The sequence below is a fragment of the Asterias amurensis genome, chromosome 5, assembly GCF_032118995.1.
Source record: "Asterias amurensis chromosome 5, ASM3211899v1".
NCBI lineage: Eukaryota > Metazoa > Echinodermata > Asteroidea > Forcipulatida > Asteriidae > Asterias > Asterias amurensis.
This window is the reverse complement of record NC_092652.1, coordinates 25,623,765-25,647,506: the sequence shown is the minus strand read 5'-3', so window position 1 is coordinate 25,647,506 and position 23,742 is coordinate 25,623,765. Positions and strand designations below refer to the sequence as shown.

The following is a 23,742-nucleotide window of genomic DNA, read 5'->3' as shown; positions in this document are numbered from 1 at the left end:
GTTCCCTGTTTATTTTTGCTAAGAAGAATTTTGTTGAGCTGAAGCAGGTCCATGAAATTGGGCCCTTGTGAATTTGCAAGTGCATTGACGTCATCTCATTTATTTTTCAATAACCCTGAGCTTTTAATTTTACTGTTTTTGTAATGAGCCATTTTGGTAAGCCACTGACCGCCTAATCGGATCACGTGATCAACAAGGCCTAATGGGTCCGCCTTTTCTTAGAAAACCATGTCACTTTATTTTGTTTAGAATGTAGCGTTTAAGCACGATGCCTTCATTCCAGACTACGTTTATTTTAAAAGTAGGCTATTTTGTTGAAATGTTGTAGATATTCTTGTGAATTCTAGTTCTGTGAATAAAAGCTTTTGACTTCTTTATGTGAACAGAAACGTTTGTCTGATTAAAAGTTTGGGGATACAATTTTATATACATGTATATTTTTCCATAACAACATTACAGAATGATTCTCACTGTGCTTTATCGAGAAGCTGTTGTAGGCTACTTCTTAACCGTCATCGGGAGCTATGTTTTAACCACAAAGTCTAAGTTTTAATTGCCGTTGAAATCATAGGTGAATCAGATTGTCTACCTGTTTGTAAGCGTCACGTCCGGTCACCTGGGCCATACCGCACGAGCCTCAAAGAATGACGTCAGACGTTCAGGCTACCACACAGTGCGTGCATAAAATTGTGATAGAGGGCGCTTCCCTTAGAAAAGTACTTGCTTTCAGCGAATCAAACACATATCATTTGACTGAGCTAGCTTACAACTTCTGAAGTTGAAAAACTTCTCTTGTGCTACTAGAAACATACATTTTCCCGTATGCAACATAAAATGAGTTTGCTCAAGCAGTATCAGGGTACGTTATTATCTTTTCCATTTCAACTTTATTAATTTTTTATTTTATTTTAAAGGCAGTGGACACTATTGGTAATTACTCAAAACAAATAGTAGCATAAAACCTTTCTTGGTGACGAGTAATGGGGAGAGGTTGATGGTATAAAACATTGTGAGAAACGGCTCCCTCTGAAGTGCCATAGTTTTCGAGAAAGAAGTAATTTTCAACGAAGGTAAAGTTTCCGTATGGCGCCACCACTTTTTCATTCGATATGAAACAATATAGTATTTAATTTACCTCAATTAGATATCCCTTTTTGTAAAAATGTGTGAAGAAGTGTTGGCGCCATACGGAAAGTTATCCCTAAAGGCACACAATTTCGTGTGACTAGGGTGTTTTTTTCTTTCATTATTGTCTTGCAACTTTGATGACCGATTGAGCTCAAATTTTCACAGGTTAGTTATGTTATGCATATGTTGAGATACACCAAATGTGAAGGCTAGTCTTTGACAATTACCAATAGCAATAGTGTCCACTGCCTTTAATAATTAATGGGGTGAACAAAAACAATGCCCAGGGGGCAGCAGAAGCGGAGGCAGAACAGGATTTGAACCTGTGACCTCCGGATAAACACAACCAACGTGCTGGTCATGTCTCAGCAGTGCTGTATGATAGTTGGCAGTCTCATTGTTGTCAATGACCTTGTAAATAAACGTTATCCAGTTTGGTTATCAGTGAGTACTGATCGCTACTCAAATTTAGCTTTCACACAAAACCCATGCCAAGTGTAGACCCAGTACCAGTAACTGGGGCGCTGTACTCCTTTTTTCAAAATGTTGACATTTTCGGTAGTCCGACTGCCGACCGATAATGTCAAAATTTCGAAAAAAGGAGTACAGCGCCCCAGTTACTGGGTTTATGCCAAGTGAATTGCTGCATTGCTGTCCACTACTTCTAGAAACTATATAAGGCTCCCCTTTGAGCTCACGGGGGAGCCTTATAATAATAGTTTCTAGAAGTAGCTGTCCACAAGCAGTGGATGAAATCGTTCTGTGTGAAAAGTCAAAAGTACCCAACGAATGAGCTTTAAATAATAAAAATATGTTCTTTTTGTCCTTGTGCACCTTGTAACCATGACAATAGTTTCACATAGCCTTGCACTTAAGTTCATTGCAACATCATTTAATTTATAGATAGGCCTACTATACTATACTATGCTATGCCTTATTTAGAAAGCATGCAGTGGATGGTAAGTTTCAAAGTAAGTCAATTTGTCTCCTTCGTTTAGCTCTATCTTTTTCTTGCCACTTCATTAGTTGAAGCCTTCGTAAATATTGACCATCACAATTTCTGGCTGTTACCATAGTAACATTCAAATGAACCGTCTGGGTTTTGTTTTATTCGCTTTATATTTTGTTTTGACATAACATCTAAACAACTGATTGGCATGGTGACTACATAGACTTGAATCATGTGAGAGGCACACATTCTGTATTCAGGTTCAGAAGTCTTTCATTCAAACTCCAATTTTACAAGCTCTATCATTTTGAACAGTTTCAAAGCAAAACAAGTAGTTTAAAAAAAATTGTCTTAGACCTCTACTTAATTGAATTCCCTTTCAGTCTAAAGATCATTGAGCCTGGCCAACAAATGTCCATGCTCTTGGAATTTGTTTTCCTTTGTGATAACTGTAAACTGTAATGAATATATAAAAAAATCTCAAATTGTTCCCCAAATTAAAGGTTCTGATTAATAATGTAAACGCCCAATTTCAATTTGTTATAAAATACATTTTTTTTCTTCTCCATACCGATACATGTCTCGTCTGATGTTATCATCTTCCCATTATATGGTTGTCACAACCTCCATAGAAGCAGCATCGTGGTAAGTGTCTTTCCAGTGCTATAATTATTGTTACACTCTTTCATAAATATTAAAAATAAAATGAAGCTAAACTCATTGCACTTTCAAATGCTTCCTACTTTTTTTTCATAATGACATGAATCGCAGCTAAAGCAACTTAAATAGAAAAGGGGAATTACACCACTTCAAGGATTGTTATCATACAAGACATCTAGCTCCAAGGGGGTAAAACTTCTAACAGGTTAACCCTCTCACTCTTTCTCCCATTCATTGATTTCATGAAGCTTGTAAACAGTAGCTAATTGTCTGAGCTGAGGAAATTTTTTTAGCAGGAATCCAGGATGGGAATGTCATAAAATGAGGGGCAATGCCATTTTCATTTTTCATAGAGCACTTTTAAATCCTTTTGAAAATCTTAAAGTGTATGGGAAACTTTTAAAGGGGCACCTAGGCCAACACCAGAGCATTAGAGGCATTAGCCTCCTTAGCCTATGTGTAATTCCAGGCATGGAAACCCTTCACTAACAATATACATTGTATTTTGGCTGGTAACCTGCTCCTGCTAAGCAATCATTGTTCTTGCTAAGGTAATTTGTTTTGCTTAAAAGATTTAGGATTTTAGTCTCTGATTTCTCATTCTAAACAGGTTAGCTTCGGCTGCAGAGGAATGTCAGAAAACTAGCAATGTAGATCTGCAGCATTTAATAACCAGTTGTGGCAATTGTCAGCTGCTCCTATCTAAGGCAGTGGAGATGGATGTCAATTCAGTTAGGAAGGTATACAAGCACTGGAAATAAAATAAGCAGAGCCCTTTCTTTTCTTGTATTCCTTTAAAAAAAAAAAAAAATTTAATTCAGGTTCACCCCTGAGCAAGGCTAAAAGGCATGTGGTAAAGGCCACTACAGGAGACATTGGGGCAAACTCCCTCTCTTACTGAAGCGTGACTTGGTTCTTTTACATGCACTACACATTACACAGTCAATGCAAAGGATTAACAGCTTAAGTGCCTTGCTGAAGGACTCAAGCATCAATACTTGGGCCCAATTTCATAGAGCTGCTAAGCACAAAAATTTGCTTAGCTTGAAATGTTTGCCTTGATAAAAACAGGATTACCAACCAAATGTCCACTTGTTTTTCAGGATGAGCAAACAACAGCTAAATACCAGTAACAATCAATATGCACCAAATGGCAATTTGGTTGGTAATTATGTTTTTATCAAAGAAGAAGTTTCATGCTAAGCAAATTGCTGTGCGTAGCAGCTCTATGAAATTGGGCCCAGAACTCAAACCAACACTCTGCTGATCAGTCACGCTTGAGCTCGGCTCACTTTACCATGACATGCCACAATGTCTCTGCAGTCTGCATGAATTATTTTTTTTTTAAATGATAAATGCATTGACTTAATTTTTGTATGAATAAAACAGTTACTCTTTCTCTATCATAGGCAGCACTTCGTCAGCTTGATATCACACTGAGGGATCATCTAGAAATACTCCAAGCAAAGAAGGCTCAGTTGGAGTCAGGGGCCACACCCAGCAACAAGAGAAAACAACAGGAAGAGACAGGTAGAAATCCATTCAACAAAGTCGTATCCACCTGATGGCAAAAATGTATTCCATTTCTTTTGTTTAGTTTCACTACAGCTTGTCTAGTGATTGAAATCAATAATTCTATAAGCACTTCAAAATCTAAGCTGTGAAAATGAAACACAATTTGAGATAACCAAAGATTATACTCTAATTGTTCTAATGAGGTTGGTTGATTCTTTATTACCCTGCGCCTCTGTGAACCCTTGTTTTGAATCCCACCTGAGACCAGAGTGCATTGCATTTGGACTGTGTGGCTTTAACCCCAATTCGTTTGGGTTTTTCCTCTCACATCTAAAATAAAATAAATATTTTTCCTCTTTTAACAAATATCAGGCTACACTTTTGAGCCACTTTTATGCAAATCCCTTGGTTCACCAGAAAGATTTAAAATAACTTCCTAAAAAAGTTTCATAAAATAAATTTGATTCTACTTTATATAATAGATGTAAAAAAGAATTTTTGTAAACAAAAACAATATTGATTCTACTTGCTTAGGAACAGGTGTTAGTAACAACGCCGATGCCCATTCCAAGACGCGTACGTTAGCCATAGAGGACACTATCGTCCGTAAGGGGTCAGTGACCTTTAATGAAGTAGCTGGTTTGTCGAAGGCCAAGCAGATATTACGAGAAGCCATTGTTATGCCTCTTCAGTATCCACATTTATTTACTGGTGAGTAAAAAACTTTTGATGGACCAGCATTTATTTACAAGACCAGTTTTAAAATGAGAGGGGAAAATACACAGTCTAGTATTTGAAGAAATTTAACTACTACAGTTACAAGATTTATTTCATTGTAATATGCGTAAAATATTCTTCAACAGTCAACAGAATTGGTGATTAGCAACACCACACTTAATTGCTCGGCCTTCACATGGTACTTAAATAATCTTAATGATAATTTACACCATTAGTTTTTGGAATCTCACCAAACTCGAAACTTGCAGTTTTCAATACACAGAAATGTTTTCCCCGATAATCTCCTGCACTTTCTTCAGGTGCAAGGAAACCATGGAAACGCATCCTACTTTATGGACCTCCTGGTACGGGCAAATCAAGACTTGCTCAAGCCGTATCTGCCGAGATTGACTCTACATTCTACTGTGTCTCGAGTTCAGATTTAGTCTCTAGCTGGGTCGGAGAAAGTGAAAAGTGAGAATCTTAGAACTTACTCTAGGCCTAAAAAAAAGATGCAATGATGGTAGAATATTATAACAAAAACATTTTTGATGCCGCAGGCCAAATTAGGTGTTTCTTGGAAATAGCAAAATGGCATTAAGAGGGAAGACAACCAAGAAATGAGCCACAATTTCAATTGATAAAACGTAATTGCCTAATGGGCCCTGATTATGTGTCTTTGGTAGCTCCTATAATCATCTATCTAATGAGTAATAAACCAAGTTTTGAGTTTTGACAGAAACTGCCGAAGTTTGGGCATAGAGGGTTCACATAGACAGTTTTAGTTCTTTTTTGTGTGCTTTTATCGAAGTCATTATTGTTTAAAAAGCCACAATAGTGGAAAATAATTATGTTAAAGGCACTGGACACTGTTGTTAATTACTTAAAATAAATCATCAGCATAAAAAAACTGACTTTGTAACGAGCAATGGAGAGCTGTTGATAGTATAAAACTGCCCCCCTCTGTAGTAACGTAGTTTTTGAGAAGAAGGTAATTTCTCACTTGAATAATGAAACCTTTTATTATGCATCTGAAAGCACACAAAGTTGTGCAACAAGGGTGTTTTTTCTTTCATTATTCTCTTGCAAATTTGACGAACATTTGAGCCCATGTAAGAAAGAATACTGTTTTTCAAAAATTACCAAACGTGTCCAGTGCCTTTAAGGTGTTTGAACAAATAATGTACACTACTTATTCTTTATGACATTTCTCTGCTTTTTCAGGTTGATTAAAGAGCTATTTGTACACGCCAATCAGCAGCAAGGGAGATCTGTAAGTTCAAACCACATTCTCATATATGTGTAATTAATGTTTGCTGAAAGTCCCTTCTTCTTATGTTTCAATGAGGTTTCAGATAAATTTTTCTTGAATGTGACTTCATTTCAGAGGGAAATATTTCACCCACAACTTTCAGACTAAATTTAACATTGTTGTTTTCATCTTTACAATTCTGTATTATACCTTTAAAAAAATACATAATAAGCAATAGATAAATAGATTTTAAATTGATAGTTACTCTCAGAACTGTGTACTGAGAGAGAATGGGACCTGGAGGGACCAGTTTTCTTCGGTCATGCATTGCTGAATGCCATTTTGGGTTCAAATACAGCGCAACCAAATGTTCTGTCTAGTCTGTCATTCTTTGTTCCCCCTGCCTGTTCTTTGACACACACTGTCTGCTGCCACCTTTAGCTTCAAAGTCTCCAATGATCTTGTTATTTTCTCAGGCACAAAATAGCTTCTAAATGGCAGTTGTCATATCCCTTTCAGTCTAGACCTCTCTATTGACATGGCATGAACCGATTGATGATCGTGTTATCTGGGCCCAATTTCATGGTTCTGCTTACCACCGAATTCTGCACTTGCGATCACGATTCCCTGCTAACATGCAAGCGCCGAATTTCTGCGCTAGCCTTGTAAGCGTAGACGTCCCAATAACGTGGAGTACGCACGTGCAGAAGCAAAAATTCGCTGCTAACCTGTAAAGTACACTAGCCGTAAGCGCAGAATTCCACTGCTTCCAAAAGCGCCGATTCTGTGCTTACGGTAAGCAGAGCCATGAAATTGGGCCCAGATGTTTTAACCAAATTAAATATATCTGCAAATTTTCAATTAATCAAAATACCTCCCACAATGTTTGAATATTTGTGTAACTATGTTACAAACAGTAGCTATCTGTTTTGATTTGCATTTATAGCTTTCCATAGTTTTCAAACTTTGGTTGGCAAAAACACGGGCTGTAGAAAGGTTCATATGGCTCTTTAATCTCTTTAATAATAATAATAATAATAATATAATAATAAATAATAATAATAAGTAATAATAATATAATAATAATAATAACAAGACTTGTAACGCGCACATATCCACCCTGCTGGGTGTCAAGGCTCTTGTTACTCTATGTGTCTGCTGCCACCTTTAGCTTCAAAGTCTCAATTGACCTTGTTTTTTCTCAGGTCATTTTCATAGATGAGATCGATAGTATCTGCCGCATCCGTAGCTGTCGCGAGGAGGAGCACACGAGACGAATCAAGACCGAGCTCCTAAAACAGATGGAGAGCGCTGATAATGGTCAGGAGGCAGAGCAACTCTTCCTCTTGTGTGCCACTAACCGACCATGGGAACTAGACACGGCTTTCTTGAGGCGTTTTCAGAAGCGAGTCTATGTACCTCTCCCTGACAGGTGACATTTCTTTATCATGGGGTTTCCTGTCAAACAATGTATAACTGGGTTAGCAAAAGTTTGCTGCCCTTTTAATAAGAACAACAAATAGTTGTTCAGTGAAAGTATGTTCAGTGAGAGTTGCCCATTCTTTTGCCAATCAAAGTTTTGGCAAAACTCACAACTTTGGCATTTCAAAAGACTCTTTGACCCCAATAGTGTCGTTTACAAATCACTTGGGGTCATAATATTCTGTAAAAAACAGTAATATTAATGCATGATTTATTAGAAACATTGGAAATTGAAAAATCTGGTCATGACATTTTGGTAGAGTGGAAGTAGGTCATATCCTACAGTCGTTTTGGGCCGCTGTGGGGGACTATGTATACAGGCTGTTTCCGACCGATATGGCTTCTGTAGGCGAACATGAAACATTTATTTATTTATCAAAAAATAAATCGCAAGAAACCGACTAGGTGAATTTTAAATGATTTGGTGTTGAACAAAGGAAATTTACTGGAGCGGAATTTGAACCAACAACCTCTGTAATAACGTGCCTTACCAATTGAGCTATTTAGTCCTATGTTGGCAGTCCCCCTATTTTGTCATATCTTTGTTCGGAGATTCCAGTCAGAAGCCGTACAAAGGTTAACTGCCGCACACCCAAGGTTTTTGTAGTCAACACCAATATTATTATTTTTATTATAATGTCATTTCTGTTTTGAACTCATTTTAAACAGAGAAGCTAGGATTACAATCCTGAAGATCCACTCGTCTTGTAACCTGACTCTAAGTGACGCTGACATGCAGATATTTGCTGATAGGACAGAGGGTTATTCCGGCAGTGACCTGTCTAATGTTATCTTGACTGGTTTATTTGAACCTATCCGGGATATTCAAACTGCAACTCATTGGATAAAAGGAATCGGTGAGTCAATTATTAGTTTTTTTTTAAGTTTTCCATTATTTTTACCAAATTCAGTAACTGTCATTTAATTTAATTTATTCTGGTTGTGAAGCCAAGAACTCTCATAAAAGTGAACTTACTGTACTAGCCAAGAACCCGATGGAGGGAAGACAAGGAAGGCAATTTCAGTTTTAGATGTTGGAGGAAATTCCCAGAGAAATATTTCAGGGAAAATCCCAACAGTCAGAGGAACTGAAAACCCAATCCATATAGTGCCCCTGGTGTGATTTGAACCGTTGTAGTCCTAGGGTAGAAGTAGAGGAAATATACCAATATGCCAGCCCAACATCCCTGTCTTACAAACAATCACAATAATATTATTATTTGGTCCTTGAAAAAAGTTTTTAAAAATTGAAGTTCACAAAGGTAGTCCTAACTTAGGACTAGTCCTAGGCAATGCTAAGAGATAGGACTGGTCCTAAGTTAGGATGAGTTACAGTTAGGATGAGTTACTGGTCCTAACTTAGGACTGGTCCTATCTCTTAGCATTGCCTAGGACTAGTCCTAAGTTAGGACTACCTTTTTGAAATCCACCCCTGAACTGCCAATCAAAACAATTAGCAGAATGCCAGTCGCAACAATGTGCTTGGCACGTTACTGTTTCTGCTTAGCAAGAGTTTTCTGTGCTTAACAAGTTTGGTGCTTTATGAAATTGGGCTATTGGCAAGCTCGGTTTAAAGGCACTGGATACTATTGGTATTTACTCAAAATAATTATTAGCATAAAACCTTACTTGGTAACGAGCAATGGAGAGCTGTTGATAGTATAAAACATTGTGAGAAATGGCTCCCTCTGAAGTAGCGTAATTTATTTTGAAAGAATTATTTTCCACTAAAATATTTGAATTTGATTTCGAGACCTCAGAATTAGATTTTGAGGTCCCAAAATCAAGCATCTGAAAGCACACAACTTCGTGTGGTGACAGGGTTTTTTCTTTTTCTTCCATTGTTATCTCACAACTTTGACAACTAATTGAGTTCGGACTTTTCACAGGTTTGTTATTTTGTTATGTTGAGAATCACCAATTACCAATAGTGTCCAGTGTCTTTCAATAAACAAGCAATTCATGATGATTATCATCAGTTTATCATTCATTCATTATATGGGTTCTTTTAGATGGAAAGTTCACACCATGTGATGAGAACACCCCTGGTTGTTTAACATCTAAGATGACTGAACTCCCTCCTGAAGACGTCAAGCCAAGAGACATGACCCTCCAAGACTTCATGAAGGCCTTAGAATCTTGTCATCGGACAGTAACCAGCGAGGAACTCAAACAGTTTCAGGACTTTACCAACAACTTTGGTCAAAATGGCTAAAGTAAACTTAAAAGTTTGAAAGTGAAGAGATCTGGGCCCATTTTCACAGCTCTGATTACCATTCACTTGGAGGCGATGGAACAGGAATACAAAATGTTCACTTTCATCAGAATTCAGACTTTTTTTAAACTAGCCTGGTGAAGAAAATCAGTAACCTTTTTTGAAACCTTGCCCTTCGATTTACTTCTCTAGTCCAGTGCTGAGTATGCTGTTCCTAAACCACAGGAGTCTACTAAAAGGTGGAAATGCCATCATTTTAAAATCTTTCCTAAAATTGTTATCATAGTGTCAGACTTTTTTGTCTGGAATGACTCTCACCCCGATCGAACTATGTACTTTGCAGGGCACCGAAAGTGAAGGATTTCAAATGAGCAGAGTCATGCAAAATTGGACCCCATTAGTAGACCTCAGCATAGGTCTGACCGGAAAGTCTGACCTGTCAGTAACATAAAATATTAGTCAGAGAAACCAAAGAAGACTTTTTACCCAGTATCAGAAATTTTGAGTTGTGTTTTTATCTGTGTAAATTGTTTGGCCAATCAATCCATCTACCTCCTTCAACAAAGAGTTCCCTAGTCAGAAATGAGTCTCAATGTATTTCATGCAAAGGTTACCATGGAATATTGACTAGTGGCTGACCAATGGTCGCTGATCGAACTTGCTCCTGGTTAACACAAAATGTTGTATTTTTCTTTAGATATAATGAAATCTGGCCTGCTTTGTGATCAAAACTTTACTAACCTAGCACTTAGGAGACTCTTAAAAATCTCCTTTGAGCTAAAAAACTCCAGGGGTTATCAAAAGGTGGAAGATAGCTTCAAGAAATTCCTAAGATCTGGGCCCAAATTAATAAAGCTAACTGCTCAGCAAAATTTGCTAAGCGAAAATTCTTTTCTAAGCAAACAAAATTAGTGTGTTTGTTTTTGTCACTTGCAACAACGTAAATATTATGTAATTTTGGCTGTTAATCAGTTTCATCTTGTAAGCGAATGTAAATATTTCCTAGTTGTCTTTCAGATTGTTGATGTTTATAGTTTGATGAAATGTTCTTTCAAAATAAAGTTATTTCATGCTCATGCCCAAAGAGTAATCTTACAAATAAATTGTTGTTATTATTTTATTCCAGTATTTGTATGTTGTGTTGTGTTGTCAGTTGGCCTTCCAGAGGTGTTAGGGTTGAAATGTCAACCAGTAAAGTGACATTGCCCTTAAATTGGGTGCTTTGGGATATATAAAAAAAACATCATTTTATGCAATTAATACTGTTGGAAATATTGTTTAATTAGTTGGAGTTAACCCAACTGTAAAAGTCTCACTTCGAGATGAATGAATTAAATTATTCCACTGCGAGAAAAAAATGTCGGGAATTGGGCCTCAATCATGAAAGCCATGTCACAAGGGGCAATTTACATGAAATCTCAATTTGACAACTTTTTTTTCAAATTTCAGTTTTCCTATTATTTTCGTGGGGATAGTGATTTACTGCTTGAATGTATTTTGTGCTACAAAAGCATTCCATGTGCATGAAGCGCGGTTGGTTGCACAGCCATTAAAGTCCAGAGAGGACTTGTATTATACTTATGTAACTGCGCTAGCCCACCATGGGTTCGAATCCCTATGGGTAAATTTACATACAAATTTTCCCTTGCAAAATGTTGGCTGTGCGAACTAGGGCGTGGCCTGTGTTAACACGATGGGTCATTCCCAGCACCATTTTCTCAATGGCAACACATTTTTACTTGGTTTTAATCTTACACATCGGTGCAAGAATAAACCAAATAATATATTTTATACTTGATGCAAATTTTACTTGTGGCAAGTTTTTTTTTTCCGGACTGGTCACATGGATTTGAACTCCCCCTCGCTCATAAACGGTATGGCCTAAACAGAGAAATACCTCACAAGAAACAAAGTGCTCTTCGGGCAAGCTTTTTCTGTGGGCGGCGTCCGGCCTCAATATGAAAACATCAACCTCGCTCAGATTGCTTCGAGATGAATTCTGTACTAAAGGAACATGGTTTTCTGAAGATGCTGGTAAAATCTTAGCATGATCGGAGATGATATTTTGTCAAACCGCACAGACTGATCTAGTTATGAACTTTGGTTTTCTGAAGCGCCCCTTAGAACAAAATCGTGCCCCCCCCCCCCCCCTCTAAAAAATTATCTTAGTTACGCCGCGGATTCGGGTGGTTACCCTGTTAAAAATAAAAAAAAAATAAAAAAACTTCCCGTCATTTTTGTTCTCGCACTGGAATAAATTAATTCAGTCATCAAGGAGTGAGACTTTAACAATTACAGCTATCAATTGGAGGCAAATCAATTGGAGGCAACCTGGTTGCCTCCAATTGATAGCTGTAAAATTGCTCCGTGGCATAGCTATCATTTAGGCCCACTTCCAGCCATTGGTTTTTTATTATCTTTTTCTGGAATAAATTATTTGGAGTGAGACTTTTACTCTTTAAGTTCATTCAGTACATTTGCACCTGCGCGGGCCGGGGCGACTGTGGAATGTCACCTCGTTAAAGATCTTCAATGTTATGCAAATGAGGTGTTTTGCGCAGTTTTCGAAGCACTTTGCATGTCGAATACCAAAAAACGCAAACGGCATTCATACGTGTGTCGGGGACTCGAGTGGGAGGTGGCCGTATAATTCGGCTCCAACGCCGGATGTGGACGTCGCGATTTCTGATGAACTTTACTCGTAAATTTGATTATTATTCTTACCATGGCCAGCCATGTGTATTTAGAAACATTTCGGATATAACTGTTGCACTTTTAGAACTGGCCAAGTGACTTTCTTAATGCCTAACAGTTGGGCAATATTATTTGAAGTGCACGAATTCGAAAATGAACCATGTGTTGTGCTCTTTTGTCACATGGTCAGACATTTTCACACAAAAACTGCAGTAGACATTCAACACCAAATTCACTGTTGAGCCTGTGCCATTTGTCTTGAGTTTACGAAATTATCTCATTCCGACTATAAACAAACTTTAAAAGTAAATGTTAAGTTCCGGTGACAGTGGCTGGAAAAGCCCTTAGTAAATTGCCCCAGGCTGCAGTGTAAAACTTCAAGAAGACCGGGAAGCTGGGCACATCGACCAAACGACATCTTGTGCTATGAAGGTAAGGATTATAATGTTCACGGACCACTAACAGTTGCGGCGTGGTTTCGGTGGTAGGTCCGAGGAGCAGAGGACCACGGAATGAATGTGCCAATGGTTGGGGCCATGCTTTTGAAACGTTTTCGTATCCTGCCACCACTTTTTCGTTAAACAAACAAAATATTATCAAATTTACCCAAATGAGATATTCCTATTTGTTTGCACCCCCCCCCCCCCCCGTTTCAGCCTCATGGGGGGGGGTATTTAGATATATATTTTTCCTGCCTAATATATAATGGGGCCTGGACTTTCAGGGTGTTTTTTTTTTTTTCAAGAAATCATAATTGAACTTTTGTTGGATAACTTTCCGTATGGCGCCACCACCTTTTCACTCATTTTTACAAAAAGGGATATCTCATTGAGGTAAATTAGATACTATATTATTTCATATCGAATGAAAAAGTGGTGGCGCCATACGGAAACTTTTCCCTTTTGTTTTCCTATTGTTTTGTACAAATTTACAACGAGTTCCCAAAAATCTCTTCATCAGCAGTTGAAGAACCTTTAAGATATCCATTTTCACAATGATCTGATTGAATTGTCTACACCACAAGACTGTCTCTCGAAAGGCACCTTTTATTAAAGGCCTTTTGAATATTTAAATATGTTTATTTGTATTTTTAGGCCCCATCACCACCCCAGAGACCTGAGGCAGACCCAGCAGCCAGCAGAAAGATCTCGTTCAGCCAAGCTTCAAAAGACAAGAACTTTTTCTCGGTTGAACTGTTTCCTGATAAAACTATTTCTCGATAGAACTGTTTCTCGATAGAACTGTTTCTCGATAGAACTGTTTCTCGATAGAACCATTTCTCGATAGAACCGTTTCTCGATAGAACCGTTTCTCGATAGAACCGTTTCTCGATAGAACTGTTTCCTGAGTTCAAGAAAGAGAACATTTTTGTGCTGCTGTCTCCAGATGGGAGTTGAAGATCTATGGATGTGGTATGTGTGTGTGTTTTATCTATGGATCCGGATTGCAAGTCACCAAACAAAGGAGAGGTAACATAAGTTTTGCTGAATCCGACCTCCACTTTTTAAATTGCCTGTGCAATACAACTCGTTGATATAAAAATGATGGACTTTAAAAAAATTGTTTGTCTGATTAACTGGCAAAAAAAGGCCTAGCAAAGACACCGTACTTGTTTCTAGTTTATCAAACTTTTACTTCTGTCCATTGGAAAATAAATTCATTGTGTTTTACATGATGTGTCAATTAGTTGAATTGAATTTAAAGTATATAACACTCTCTTATAATTATATGGAGTTGTAAAGTTTTTGAAAAACAATTCTAATAAATATAAGCTGCTTATTGATATAGAGCGCAAAGTGGAGGTCGGATAACGCAATTTGACCTTCAAGACAAAGACAATAGAGAGTGAAGTCTTCAAATGGTAAGAGAAGATCTAACCCGTTCTCTTGCAGAGTCCATCCCCTCGTACTGCCCCTTGCCCCACAATCTGCGATCTTGTTGATGTTGTCCTTGCTTGTAGAGCTTTCAAGGTGACTTCATAGTTTCTTGGCATTTCTTGATTGGCATATTGGTCGAAGCCAATGATGCTTTTTAGTTAGGAGACTAGTCTAACTGGAAATTCCTGGGTTCGATTCTTCAAGGCATCAGTTGTCATGTTTATTTAAAATTGTCATGATTTTATATAAATTAGCATAACGTTTAAAAAAAGGTACAAAATCTTTTTAAAAGATGAGTAATTTTAAAGAAATAACGCACAACAAATAAATAAGTACATTTTTTGAAAAGTACTTTCCACTCCCTTGCTGCACTTTGTACTGTAGGCATAAAACCATCATTAGTGTTTTAGAAGTAATCGTGCAGTCAAATAATAGGTCCAGTCAGCATTCATTTGATGATCAGTGTTTGATTTAAGAGTAATTAATTGACAATTTAGACCAACTAAATTACAATTAATGTTCTTAATATCAGCATTACATCAGTTCTGAATGTAGACATTTTCAACCGACCATAAATCTTTGAAAATTAGGTCCAGTCAACATTCATTTGATGATTAGTGTTTGATTTAAGAGTAATTAATTGACAATTTAGACCAACTAAATTACAATTAATGTTCTTAATAATCAGCATTACATCAGTTCTGAATGTAGACATTTTCAACTGACCAAAAAATCTTTTAAAATTTAAAAAATGTAAGACGAAAAAATTAACTCTTCAAGCCTCGATCATCTAAATCAAAGTTCAAGTAAAGTAAAAAATAAAAATAAAAAACAAATAAAAAAGGGGGGGACTTCTAGCAAACAACAAGTTTTTTTTTAAAGCTTAAGCGCTGTAGTCCACAAAAATGCAAATAAATTATCTAGACCTTATTTGTAAGCGCTGTGAAAAAATAAAATTAAAATAAAGAATGGAGACACTGCGAAAAAAAAAATCAAGACTGAAGATCCTTGATACCTAGGTATGTATGAGTGGTAAGAGAGTAAAGGCCTAGAAATGAGACTAACTCTCCACTGTTTCATTCAACAGGTGTACTGGTGATATTGGTACTTAGTCTTGATTCAAGATGCTCAATCTCAATTTCTTTGCGGTGACACAACTTTGTGCTAAGGACAGTAAAAGAATGTCCTTCAAAATAAAGCCTTGAACCAAAATTAAGAACTATGAGTAGAAGATGAAACTCTCCCTTTGACGTCCATGATGAGTGACTGGATGCAAGTGAGGTCGGATGTTTCCAGCAGAGGTTAAGTATAACAGGTGAAGTATCAGGTTAAAGCCAAATTAGTGAACCTCAAATTATAACCTTTCTAGTTAACTTTTTTTCCCCAAAGCAGATCTTATTTTCTACCTGAGGATGAGGATGACTAAGCAGTGTGTGCTGAAATCCTTACTGGGCAGAGATGATCCAACCAGCACAGACTTGGGTCATGCAAAAGATTTGGTAATGTATCGGGTTATATAAGTTACTAAACCACCTTTCACATGAGAGAAATTTACCAAGGGTCCCTTGCTAAATTGTAGCATGGTTGCAAAATTTTACAAAATTGTTTCGACTGTTCAAGGTCTCTTGCAAAATCTTGTCAAACATTGCTACATTTTACAACCATGCTAAAATTAAGCAAGGGACCCCAGTTAAATTCCTGCCGTGTGAACAGCACTTTTGCTACTAAAAGGGATAACTCTATCAAGACACTCTGAGGGTTTTGAACAAGTCTAAACATCAGTTTATCAATTACTTTGGAAGAAAAAACAAAACCTGCATAAAAAAATTCAGTTTTTGAATCTCTCAAACAAATCTCTTATGCAATAAAGAGTCGACAGTTGTAGCCAGCAGTCAAAATACTTGTATCATATGAACGACCAGCCAACCTCAAAGGTAAAACAACTCGGAAACCCTTAGAAGTTGCTTAAACAGCATTATTAAAATCTTTTCTGAAACAAAATAAGTCTGTGTTTCTTGCAATGTGTTTTAATACATGTTTAAATACTTAGGACAAATTTGTATGGGTCTAATAAATTTTTCTTAATTCCGCAGTTTCTAGTGGGGTGGTGACTATAACTGGACCTGTTTGAATGAGCATCGTTGGAAGATTTCGGTACAAAGAAGCAACAATATACATCTTGGTAATTTTGAAAAAAGTTAATTCTAAAAGCTTTCTTTGAAGAGAAGGTTCATCCCAAAGTTTTTCAAAGAATTTTTTATTCCAGAACTTGAACCTAGAGAAGGTTTAAAGTTGCAATTTGAAGGAATGACATTACAACCAACTGTGGATCTCACTAAAATAGGTCAAGTTAACCAAACAAAAAGACACTAAGAAACAAATGCAAACAAGACCTGGAACGTTGTGTTGTGTGTGCATGTTCAATGAGTTGATGAACTGTGTGGAGATGGGGGAATTTTCTTGCACATGCAAGAAGTATTCAGATTTGTTTATTCCTCAGAACAACTGATATATACTTGTATAAAAAATGTTTATCAAAAATAATCTTTGAAAATCATTGTGTTATCTACCGCAGATTGAGATGATGGCCTTGGAAATGACAAACACCGATCTTTAGGCTAGTTAACGCTTTATGGAATGTGCCATATCTTAGAAGGCTTCAAACTGTGAATTTGAAAGAAAAACTAACAACCATCTGGCGGAAAACCTCATTAAAATAGGTCAATTTGTTCGAAAAAGACTATTTTAAAACACCAAAAGTTAAACAAAAACTGGCCTGCTGTGTCATGTTGCTTGACATGATCAACAAGTTGAAGAACTGATTGGAGCTAGAGGAGAATTTGCACATTCAGAGTCAGACAGAACAACTGATACTTACATTAAAAGTAGGATTTGAAACTTTGCATGGTGGAAATAAGGTATAGAAGAGTTTGCGGTAACACCATGTAATAACAATCTCTAAATGAGTTGGAGTGGTTCTGAAAAGAACCGTTGGAGTAACTCGACGTTTCGATCAGTATGCCCCGATCGTCTTCTGATCGTCTTCTTTTCAGTACCACCCCAATTCATTTAGAGATTGTTATTACATGGTGTTACCGCAAACTCTTCTATACATTAAAAGTGTTTATCAAAAATTGATCTTACAATATTTTTTTGTTTCCTTCCACAGATTGAGATGGTAACCTTGGAGACATACACCCAATCTCGAGACTAATCAACGCTTTTGGGATTGTGTGCCACCAACTGAAAGAGGATTGTGTCAAGTCTATCCAGATGACTCCTTTGTTACGAGATAAACTGTTGAATTGACATTTGAATATTGAGGCTAAACATTTCGCTTTTTGAACCCTGTGCCACCAGCTGATGAAGAACTGTTAAATATAGCTAGATGACTCTCTGGTACAAGTTAAACTGAAGTGACGTCTGGCTGTTGAGTCTAACTCAACTTGTGGATTGTGTGCTTCCAACTGAAGAAGGACTAGCCAGCTATCTCTGCTACAAATTCAACTGTTGAATTGATATTGGGATGAACATTCTGCTTTTTGGACTTTGTGCCAATAACTGAAGGACTGTGTCAAGTCTAGCTAGCCAGATGACTCAGTCTCTACTACAATTGCAATCGTTCAAGTGACATCAGGACGCGAGCGAACTACTACTTTTGTAGACTGTGTGCCACCACCACCAGCTGTAGGACTTTGTCAAGTCTAGCTTTTAACAGGCTGGACCATGATGGCGATTTACTGTAGTAAGACACTGAACAATGAAGGAGAGACCAACTTAAGCCCGGTTCATACTTCCTTGCAAATGCAAATGCTTTGCAGTTGAATTATTTGTTGCAAACTTGTGACGTCAAAATTTGTATCGCATTCGCAGGAAGTAAGCGCTTTAGGCCATGACTGAATTTGCAGTTGCGGCTATAGCTGTTACTATGGGCCTCATATTATGCTTTAATGCATGTTCACATGGCCATCAAGCCACATCCGCAGCCACTGATTCAGATCTGGCCTTAGTGTATTGTTTACTCAATGGGCTTTTCTTGAATCGGACAAACTCTACTCATACCATTTCCTTTGTAGCTCAGTTCTCAATTTCACAACATAGCAAAAAAATTATCCTAACTTTGAATCAATCCTAATTCCCAAGCAAAGTCTGATTTCACAATCAAAATCACTATGGTGATACTGACAAATCATCTTAGATGAGTCTTAGTGCATCAGCTGATTTGATTTGATTTGATTTCATTTGATAACATTGGCACGCCAAAACTAAACTAAAAAGTCATCAAACTTTTCTTAGACATGTTAGAAATCTTTGCAAGAAAAGCTCAGGTTAAGTGATTTTATTACGGAACAAACTTTGAGAATTTTTGAGAAAATTAAAATGGTATTGTTTGTAACTATCTAGGTTTTTTTGAGGTGATAAATTTCGTTTTGTAAGATTACATGTAAGAATGTATGCTCCTGGGAAGTTGAGAAAGCTGAATTGGGATTATAAAGTTTTATAGGGCCTTGATTTAGCTGATTGGATATGTGTGCGCTATAAAAACAAATTAATATTAATATTATTTTCAATCTAAATGGGTCTTGGCCCTTCGTCTATACTACAGGGGTAAACTTTACATATTGCTCAACAATGTGAAATTTGAATAGAATTGAAGTATAACTCATAGATGTGTCAAGTTGGAAATTAAAAAGTGTACACTTGCGGGAAAAATAGACAGAATGCATGTTTTAGCAAAATGCACGTGCAGGACTCTGTTGCAATGCGAGCACAAACCATGGCCACAGTTACAACACCAGGGCACGATTTCACAAACAGCTAAGATTGGTCATATCAAGTCATCTTAATTGCCAAGCAAATTGTGATGTCTTAGTACAAATCACTATGTTAATGTTGACAACTCATCTTAAGATGAATCTTTGTGCTTTGTGAAACCGAGTCCAGTACTCAACACCCTAACACAAAATTAAAACTTTACGCTTTAACTTAACCCAACCCGTGCACTAAAACCAAACTAACACTGACTATGTTTCACTATTAACACCTCACCCTCAGCCCCAACCACTATGCAATTGCAATCAGCGCCATTTGAATATCAGAATAGTTTAGCGTCATTATATAAAACATGCATTTTGTCTATAAACACTCAAGAACTCATTTGCAATTTAATAAAAATAAAAAAAATATATTTTTTTAAACAAGCAAAAATTTCACATTTAATTCAATTTAAATTGTGTTTGTCATGGATTTGACATTTAATTTACTGAATAATTATGGATTGTACATATGATGAAATGAAACATTAACCCAAACAATCCCCAATCCACCAAAACCTCAGCATGTTCTGTTCGATTTTGTTGGATCGAAGACTGCATAGGATCAGCCATATCACCATAATCAGAGTCCAACAGTGTTGATGATGTGTGAATTTACATTATGGTATTAAATATTGTTAGAGCGAGGAAGAAATCCTAGTAAACCACCCAAAGGTAGTCGGTGTTCTAAAAAAGGGCAGTTTCTAAATACACATATAAATGTTCAATCAATTTCAAATGAAAAATTAGTCATCCAAATTGCTGAGCTGCACTTCACTTCTTGCATGGAAATAAATCAGAAGGCTGTCCAGATCTGAGATAGGGCATCCCAGATACAATGCTGGTTAGTAACTTGATCACAGTCCACTACATGTAGTTCATAGTAAAAAGTTAATTTGACTATTGTTAATAAAGACAAAGCTCTCTTTGATCTTTGAAAATTGACCTTGTCTCCATGCATTATTAGGTAAAACAGTTTACATGACCTTTATGATCATTTCGTTTTAAGAAATCCCACTCTATTTCATTTCTTTTCTAAAAATTACCTCTGAATAACTGAAATAAAGCTCACTGTTTTAAGAAATAGACCCATGTTTGAATGCTCAAGGAAATCCCACCCCAAATGTCCAAACAGAATCAAAGATTGAGAAAGAAGAGAAAGAAAGCAAATTTTTTTTATTAACCACCGCGTCATCTTTTCTTGTTCTTCTTTTTCTTCCCTTTGTCTTGGCCTCCTGCTGAAGACTCTGCCCCACCTCCTTGCTTCTGTTGTCTCGTCTTGAGTTTGGGAATCATCTCACTGATGTACAAAAACAATGATTTTCCTGCAATATAAATAACAAATCCAGAACTAATTTTTGCTAGGAGCTCTTTCTGGAAAATGTATCAAAGTTCAATTTCAATGCATAAAAATGAATTCTGGATTTGGCTCATTACGTTAATATCTTCTTTAGTATCATTTTAAACTCTGCCAGACAAAACACTCCCCAGACGCTGCTTCTAAAGTCACCTTTGTCTTTGATATCGCACATGTCTACTAATAAGGTACTCGTGGCGCTCGAACAAAGTGAAACATTTCAAGACAGTTTTTCAATTTTGTGAAGTATGTCGCACCTAAGGGTTTACAAGGTGCTGCGGCATATTTAGCAGCCAATACTAGAAACACAAGGGCAAACCCCTTCTCTTAGCGATAAGTGTAACTGGGTTCTTTTACGTGCTCTACATATGGGACTTGTGGTTTTAGACCTCATCCAAAAAATGAAGCAGTAATGTAACTGTCTTGCTTTAGGGATTCAAGTGCCTCGACTGAGACTCCAACCCACACTCTGCTGATTGGAAACACCTGATTTGGGGTTTGGTGCTCATAACCACTTGGCCAAGACACACTACATTTGAAAATCTAATTGTTCATTCCCTTGACCCCCCCCCCCGCCCTTTTTGGTCTGTCAATGCATGTCACGTGTCATGGCCTAGCGGTGAAGAGCACCAGATTCAAGCGCTGGTGTTTGATCAGCAGAGTGTGGGTTTGATTCCCGGTCGTGACACTTGTGTCCTTAACCATGATTACTTCGTAAAAGTTGGTGAGGTAGTGCTTTCTGCCTACACATCCGTATGGACTGTAAAGAGGGTAACCCTGTTTAAGCCAAAGGAGCGTTTTATTAGTGTTTTTCTATTAACTTACTGTTTGGAAGCTGTTCTTTTACAGGTGTGTTGTCTTCATTTTTGAGTTGTACTCTTACTCTGCCACGAAATAAAGGATCTCTGTTGGTGTCTCGAGGGTATAACTTTCCAGGCTAAATCAAACAAAATCAGTTTTAAAGATAAAAATCATGCCATAGGAAATTCTGGGGCCGGTTGAACAAAGAGATAAGATAAGAATGATCTTCACTGCGAATCAATCTGAATTGCTAAGCAATGTGTGATGTCACATTACAGCTCACTGAGGTAATATTGACAACTCATCTTATGATCAGTCTTAGTGTTTTGTGAGATCGAGCGCTGTGACAGTCAATAAAGTACTCAGTTCATAAAACAATTTGTTGATTCTTTGGGTTGAACAAAGAATTGACTAGAGTGGGACTCGAACCAACGACCTCCGGATTAACGTGCCGGCGCTCTACCAACTGAGCTATCTAGCCCTATATTGGCGTTGTCCCTATTTTGTCAATATCTTTGTTCAGGGGTGCCAGTCAGAAGCCATACAACCATTAACTGCCGTGTAGCCAGGGATCACACCCAAATTACGATACAACCTGGGAAGCGGCAGCCAGGGGATCACCTTAAGGGGATGCGACTTTTTGTTTCAGGTATCAATATAAACCACAAGGGAAACTGACTGGGTAAATTTTGAAATGATTCTTTGGGTTGAACAATCTAGTCAATTCTTTGTTCAACCCAAAGAATCATTTCAAAATTTACTCAGTTTCCCTTGTGGTTTAAAACAATTTGTTAGCGCTACTTGGTGTAAAGATTTTCTTGCTTTTAAAAAGGATATGTTGTCCGGTTGCAATTAGGGAAAAGGGGAGTAGTACATAATTTTTTGTGAACAAAATTTGTGTTTTTCATGAGTTGGATTGTATGTTGGACAGAAACATTTATCTGTAGGATTGGCAGTGGTATAAAATTTATAACCAGCTCATATAGCTTACCAATCTAATATTCGTAATTCCCCCCCCCCAGACGATTACTACTGACAAATTCTAGGATTAGTCGATAGTAATTGTCCATGTGCGATAACTCAAAGGTTAATACTGTGGGTACTGGGTACAGGTATCAATTTCAAGAAGAACAACAACAGTTTCAGTTGAATTATAGCAAGTGCAATCCACAAGTGACTGGCTCATTTTAGTTCATCTTCAAGACCAACAAAAGATAATCTTTACCTCAACGATCACCTGCAGGCCAGCTGCATTGCAGATATCTTTGATTTCATTGACTGTTGGGTTTTCTATTGCTTTAGATTTAGGAACCCGACGACCTTCTGGAATAGTTTTTCTGCTATTGATGTAAGTGGGATAGACACAGATCCATCTGAAGAAAAATTAAAATAAATAGTTTAACGTGGAAGGTAACAAACGCCCGAATAGATGCTACGATCGTTCACAGCCCATACCAGTCAAAACTTGGAGGTTTAACTGTAACACTACAAATCTACACAATGAGGTCCATGGTAAATTACAGATCTCTTCTACTGTAAGTGTAACCAGTAAGAGTAGTAATAGCGGGACTGCAATCATCGCATCTACACGAGAAAGAAGGGAATCTGGAATGTTTTGTATGAAATGAAGTTTATAATTAGACTATTCAACAGAATTGGGGGGTAAAAATGCCATGTTCCACACCACCGACACTAAATAAATGTAGCTCAAATTAAAATGTCAACAAACCAAAGTGTCAAAACCAACTATACTTGCTCAAAGTTCATTTTCTGTTTTCCTTCTGTTATTAGACACATTGACTTGAGTCAATGAGGATTATTTTTAAGAAAAAAAGGGGGAAACAAGTTTTAACTCGTTAGAATTACATGAAAATCTTTCCAAATTAGATTTAGATTAGAAAACACAGACAAAACTAGGGTAGATCTTAGAGGAATATGAAAAACAGACCCCTAAAGGTAAATTTTAAAGTTAAAATTATGCCACAATCAGTCATATATACAAATAGCCTGATGTTTGATGGTTTGTGGATTTTCACGAAATAGATTAAACACATTTCAATGGGCTGACGTTAACCCATATGCTTCGTTCATTTTTACGATATTAATTACACACGATATGAAAGATATATAATAGTATACGTGCAAGAACAATAAAAGACTCTTCATTGTGATAATTTAGTACATGTACACCAAAACTGTTTACCTTTCCTTCAAAGACGGGTTTTTATCTTCACTCATGTGGTGCGCCATGGTTCTTGTGTGGTGTGGCTTTTAATTATTG

General features: G+C 37.1%; 2 protein-coding genes across 3 annotated transcripts; one reads left to right on the top strand and one right to left on the bottom strand.

The window, feature by feature from the left end:
• Nucleotides 1–719: 719 nt before the first annotated feature.
• Nucleotides 720–10,995, top strand: LOC139937808 (uncharacterized). Of its 2 annotated transcripts, none has more exons than XM_071933123.1 (10): nucleotides 720–859; nucleotides 2,710–2,722; nucleotides 3,348–3,477; nucleotides 4,147–4,267; nucleotides 4,793–4,963; nucleotides 5,290–5,443; nucleotides 6,194–6,242; nucleotides 7,427–7,653; nucleotides 8,373–8,560; nucleotides 9,716–10,995. In XM_071933123.1, the coding sequence occupies exons 1-10, from the start codon at nucleotides 823–825 to the stop codon at nucleotides 9,916–9,918; spliced, it is 1,293 nt and encodes a 430-aa protein (XP_071789224.1). In that variant the 5' UTR covers nucleotides 720–822; the 3' UTR covers nucleotides 9,919–10,995. The 2 variants fall into 2 exon arrangements, with proteins under 2 accessions (XP_071789224.1, XP_071789223.1); XM_071933122.1 differs by having other exon boundaries at nucleotides 4,787–4,963.
• Nucleotides 10,996–19,714: 8,719 nt separating this feature from the next.
• Nucleotides 19,715–23,742, bottom strand: LOC139937803 (signal recognition particle 19 kDa protein-like). Its single transcript, XM_071933119.1, has 4 exons — nucleotides 23,665–23,742; nucleotides 22,687–22,834; nucleotides 21,486–21,597; nucleotides 19,715–20,628 (listed from the first exon to the last, which is right to left on the bottom strand). The coding sequence occupies exons 1-4, from the start codon at nucleotides 23,709–23,711 to the stop codon at nucleotides 20,495–20,497; spliced, it is 441 nt and encodes a 146-aa protein (XP_071789220.1). The 5' UTR covers nucleotides 23,712–23,742; the 3' UTR covers nucleotides 19,715–20,494.

Bases quoted from the DNA above. Each gene is read 5' to 3' on its own strand.
- LOC139937808 (XM_071933122.1), top strand. From the start codon at position 823: ATGCAACATAAAATGAGTTTGCTCAAGCAGTATCAGG. The intron at 3,478-4,146 runs GTATACAAGCAC...TCTCTATCATAG, and splicing joins ATGTCAATTCAGTTAGGAAG to GCAGCACTTCGTCAGCTTGA. The intron at 8,561-9,715 runs GTGAGTCAATTA...GGGTTCTTTTAG, and splicing joins TCATTGGATAAAAGGAATCG to ATGGAAAGTTCACACCATGT.
- LOC139937803 (XM_071933119.1), bottom strand. From the start codon at position 23,711: ATGGCGCACCACATGAGTGAAGATAAAAACCCGTCTTTGAAGGAAAG. The intron at 22,835-23,664 runs GTAAACAGTTTT...ATTTTTCTTCAG, and splicing joins AACCCGTCTTTGAAGGAAAG to ATGGATCTGTGTCTATCCCA. The intron at 20,629-21,485 runs GTAAGTTAATAG...TTTATATTGCAG, and splicing joins AAAAGAACAGCTTCCAAACA to GAAAATCATTGTTTTTGTAC.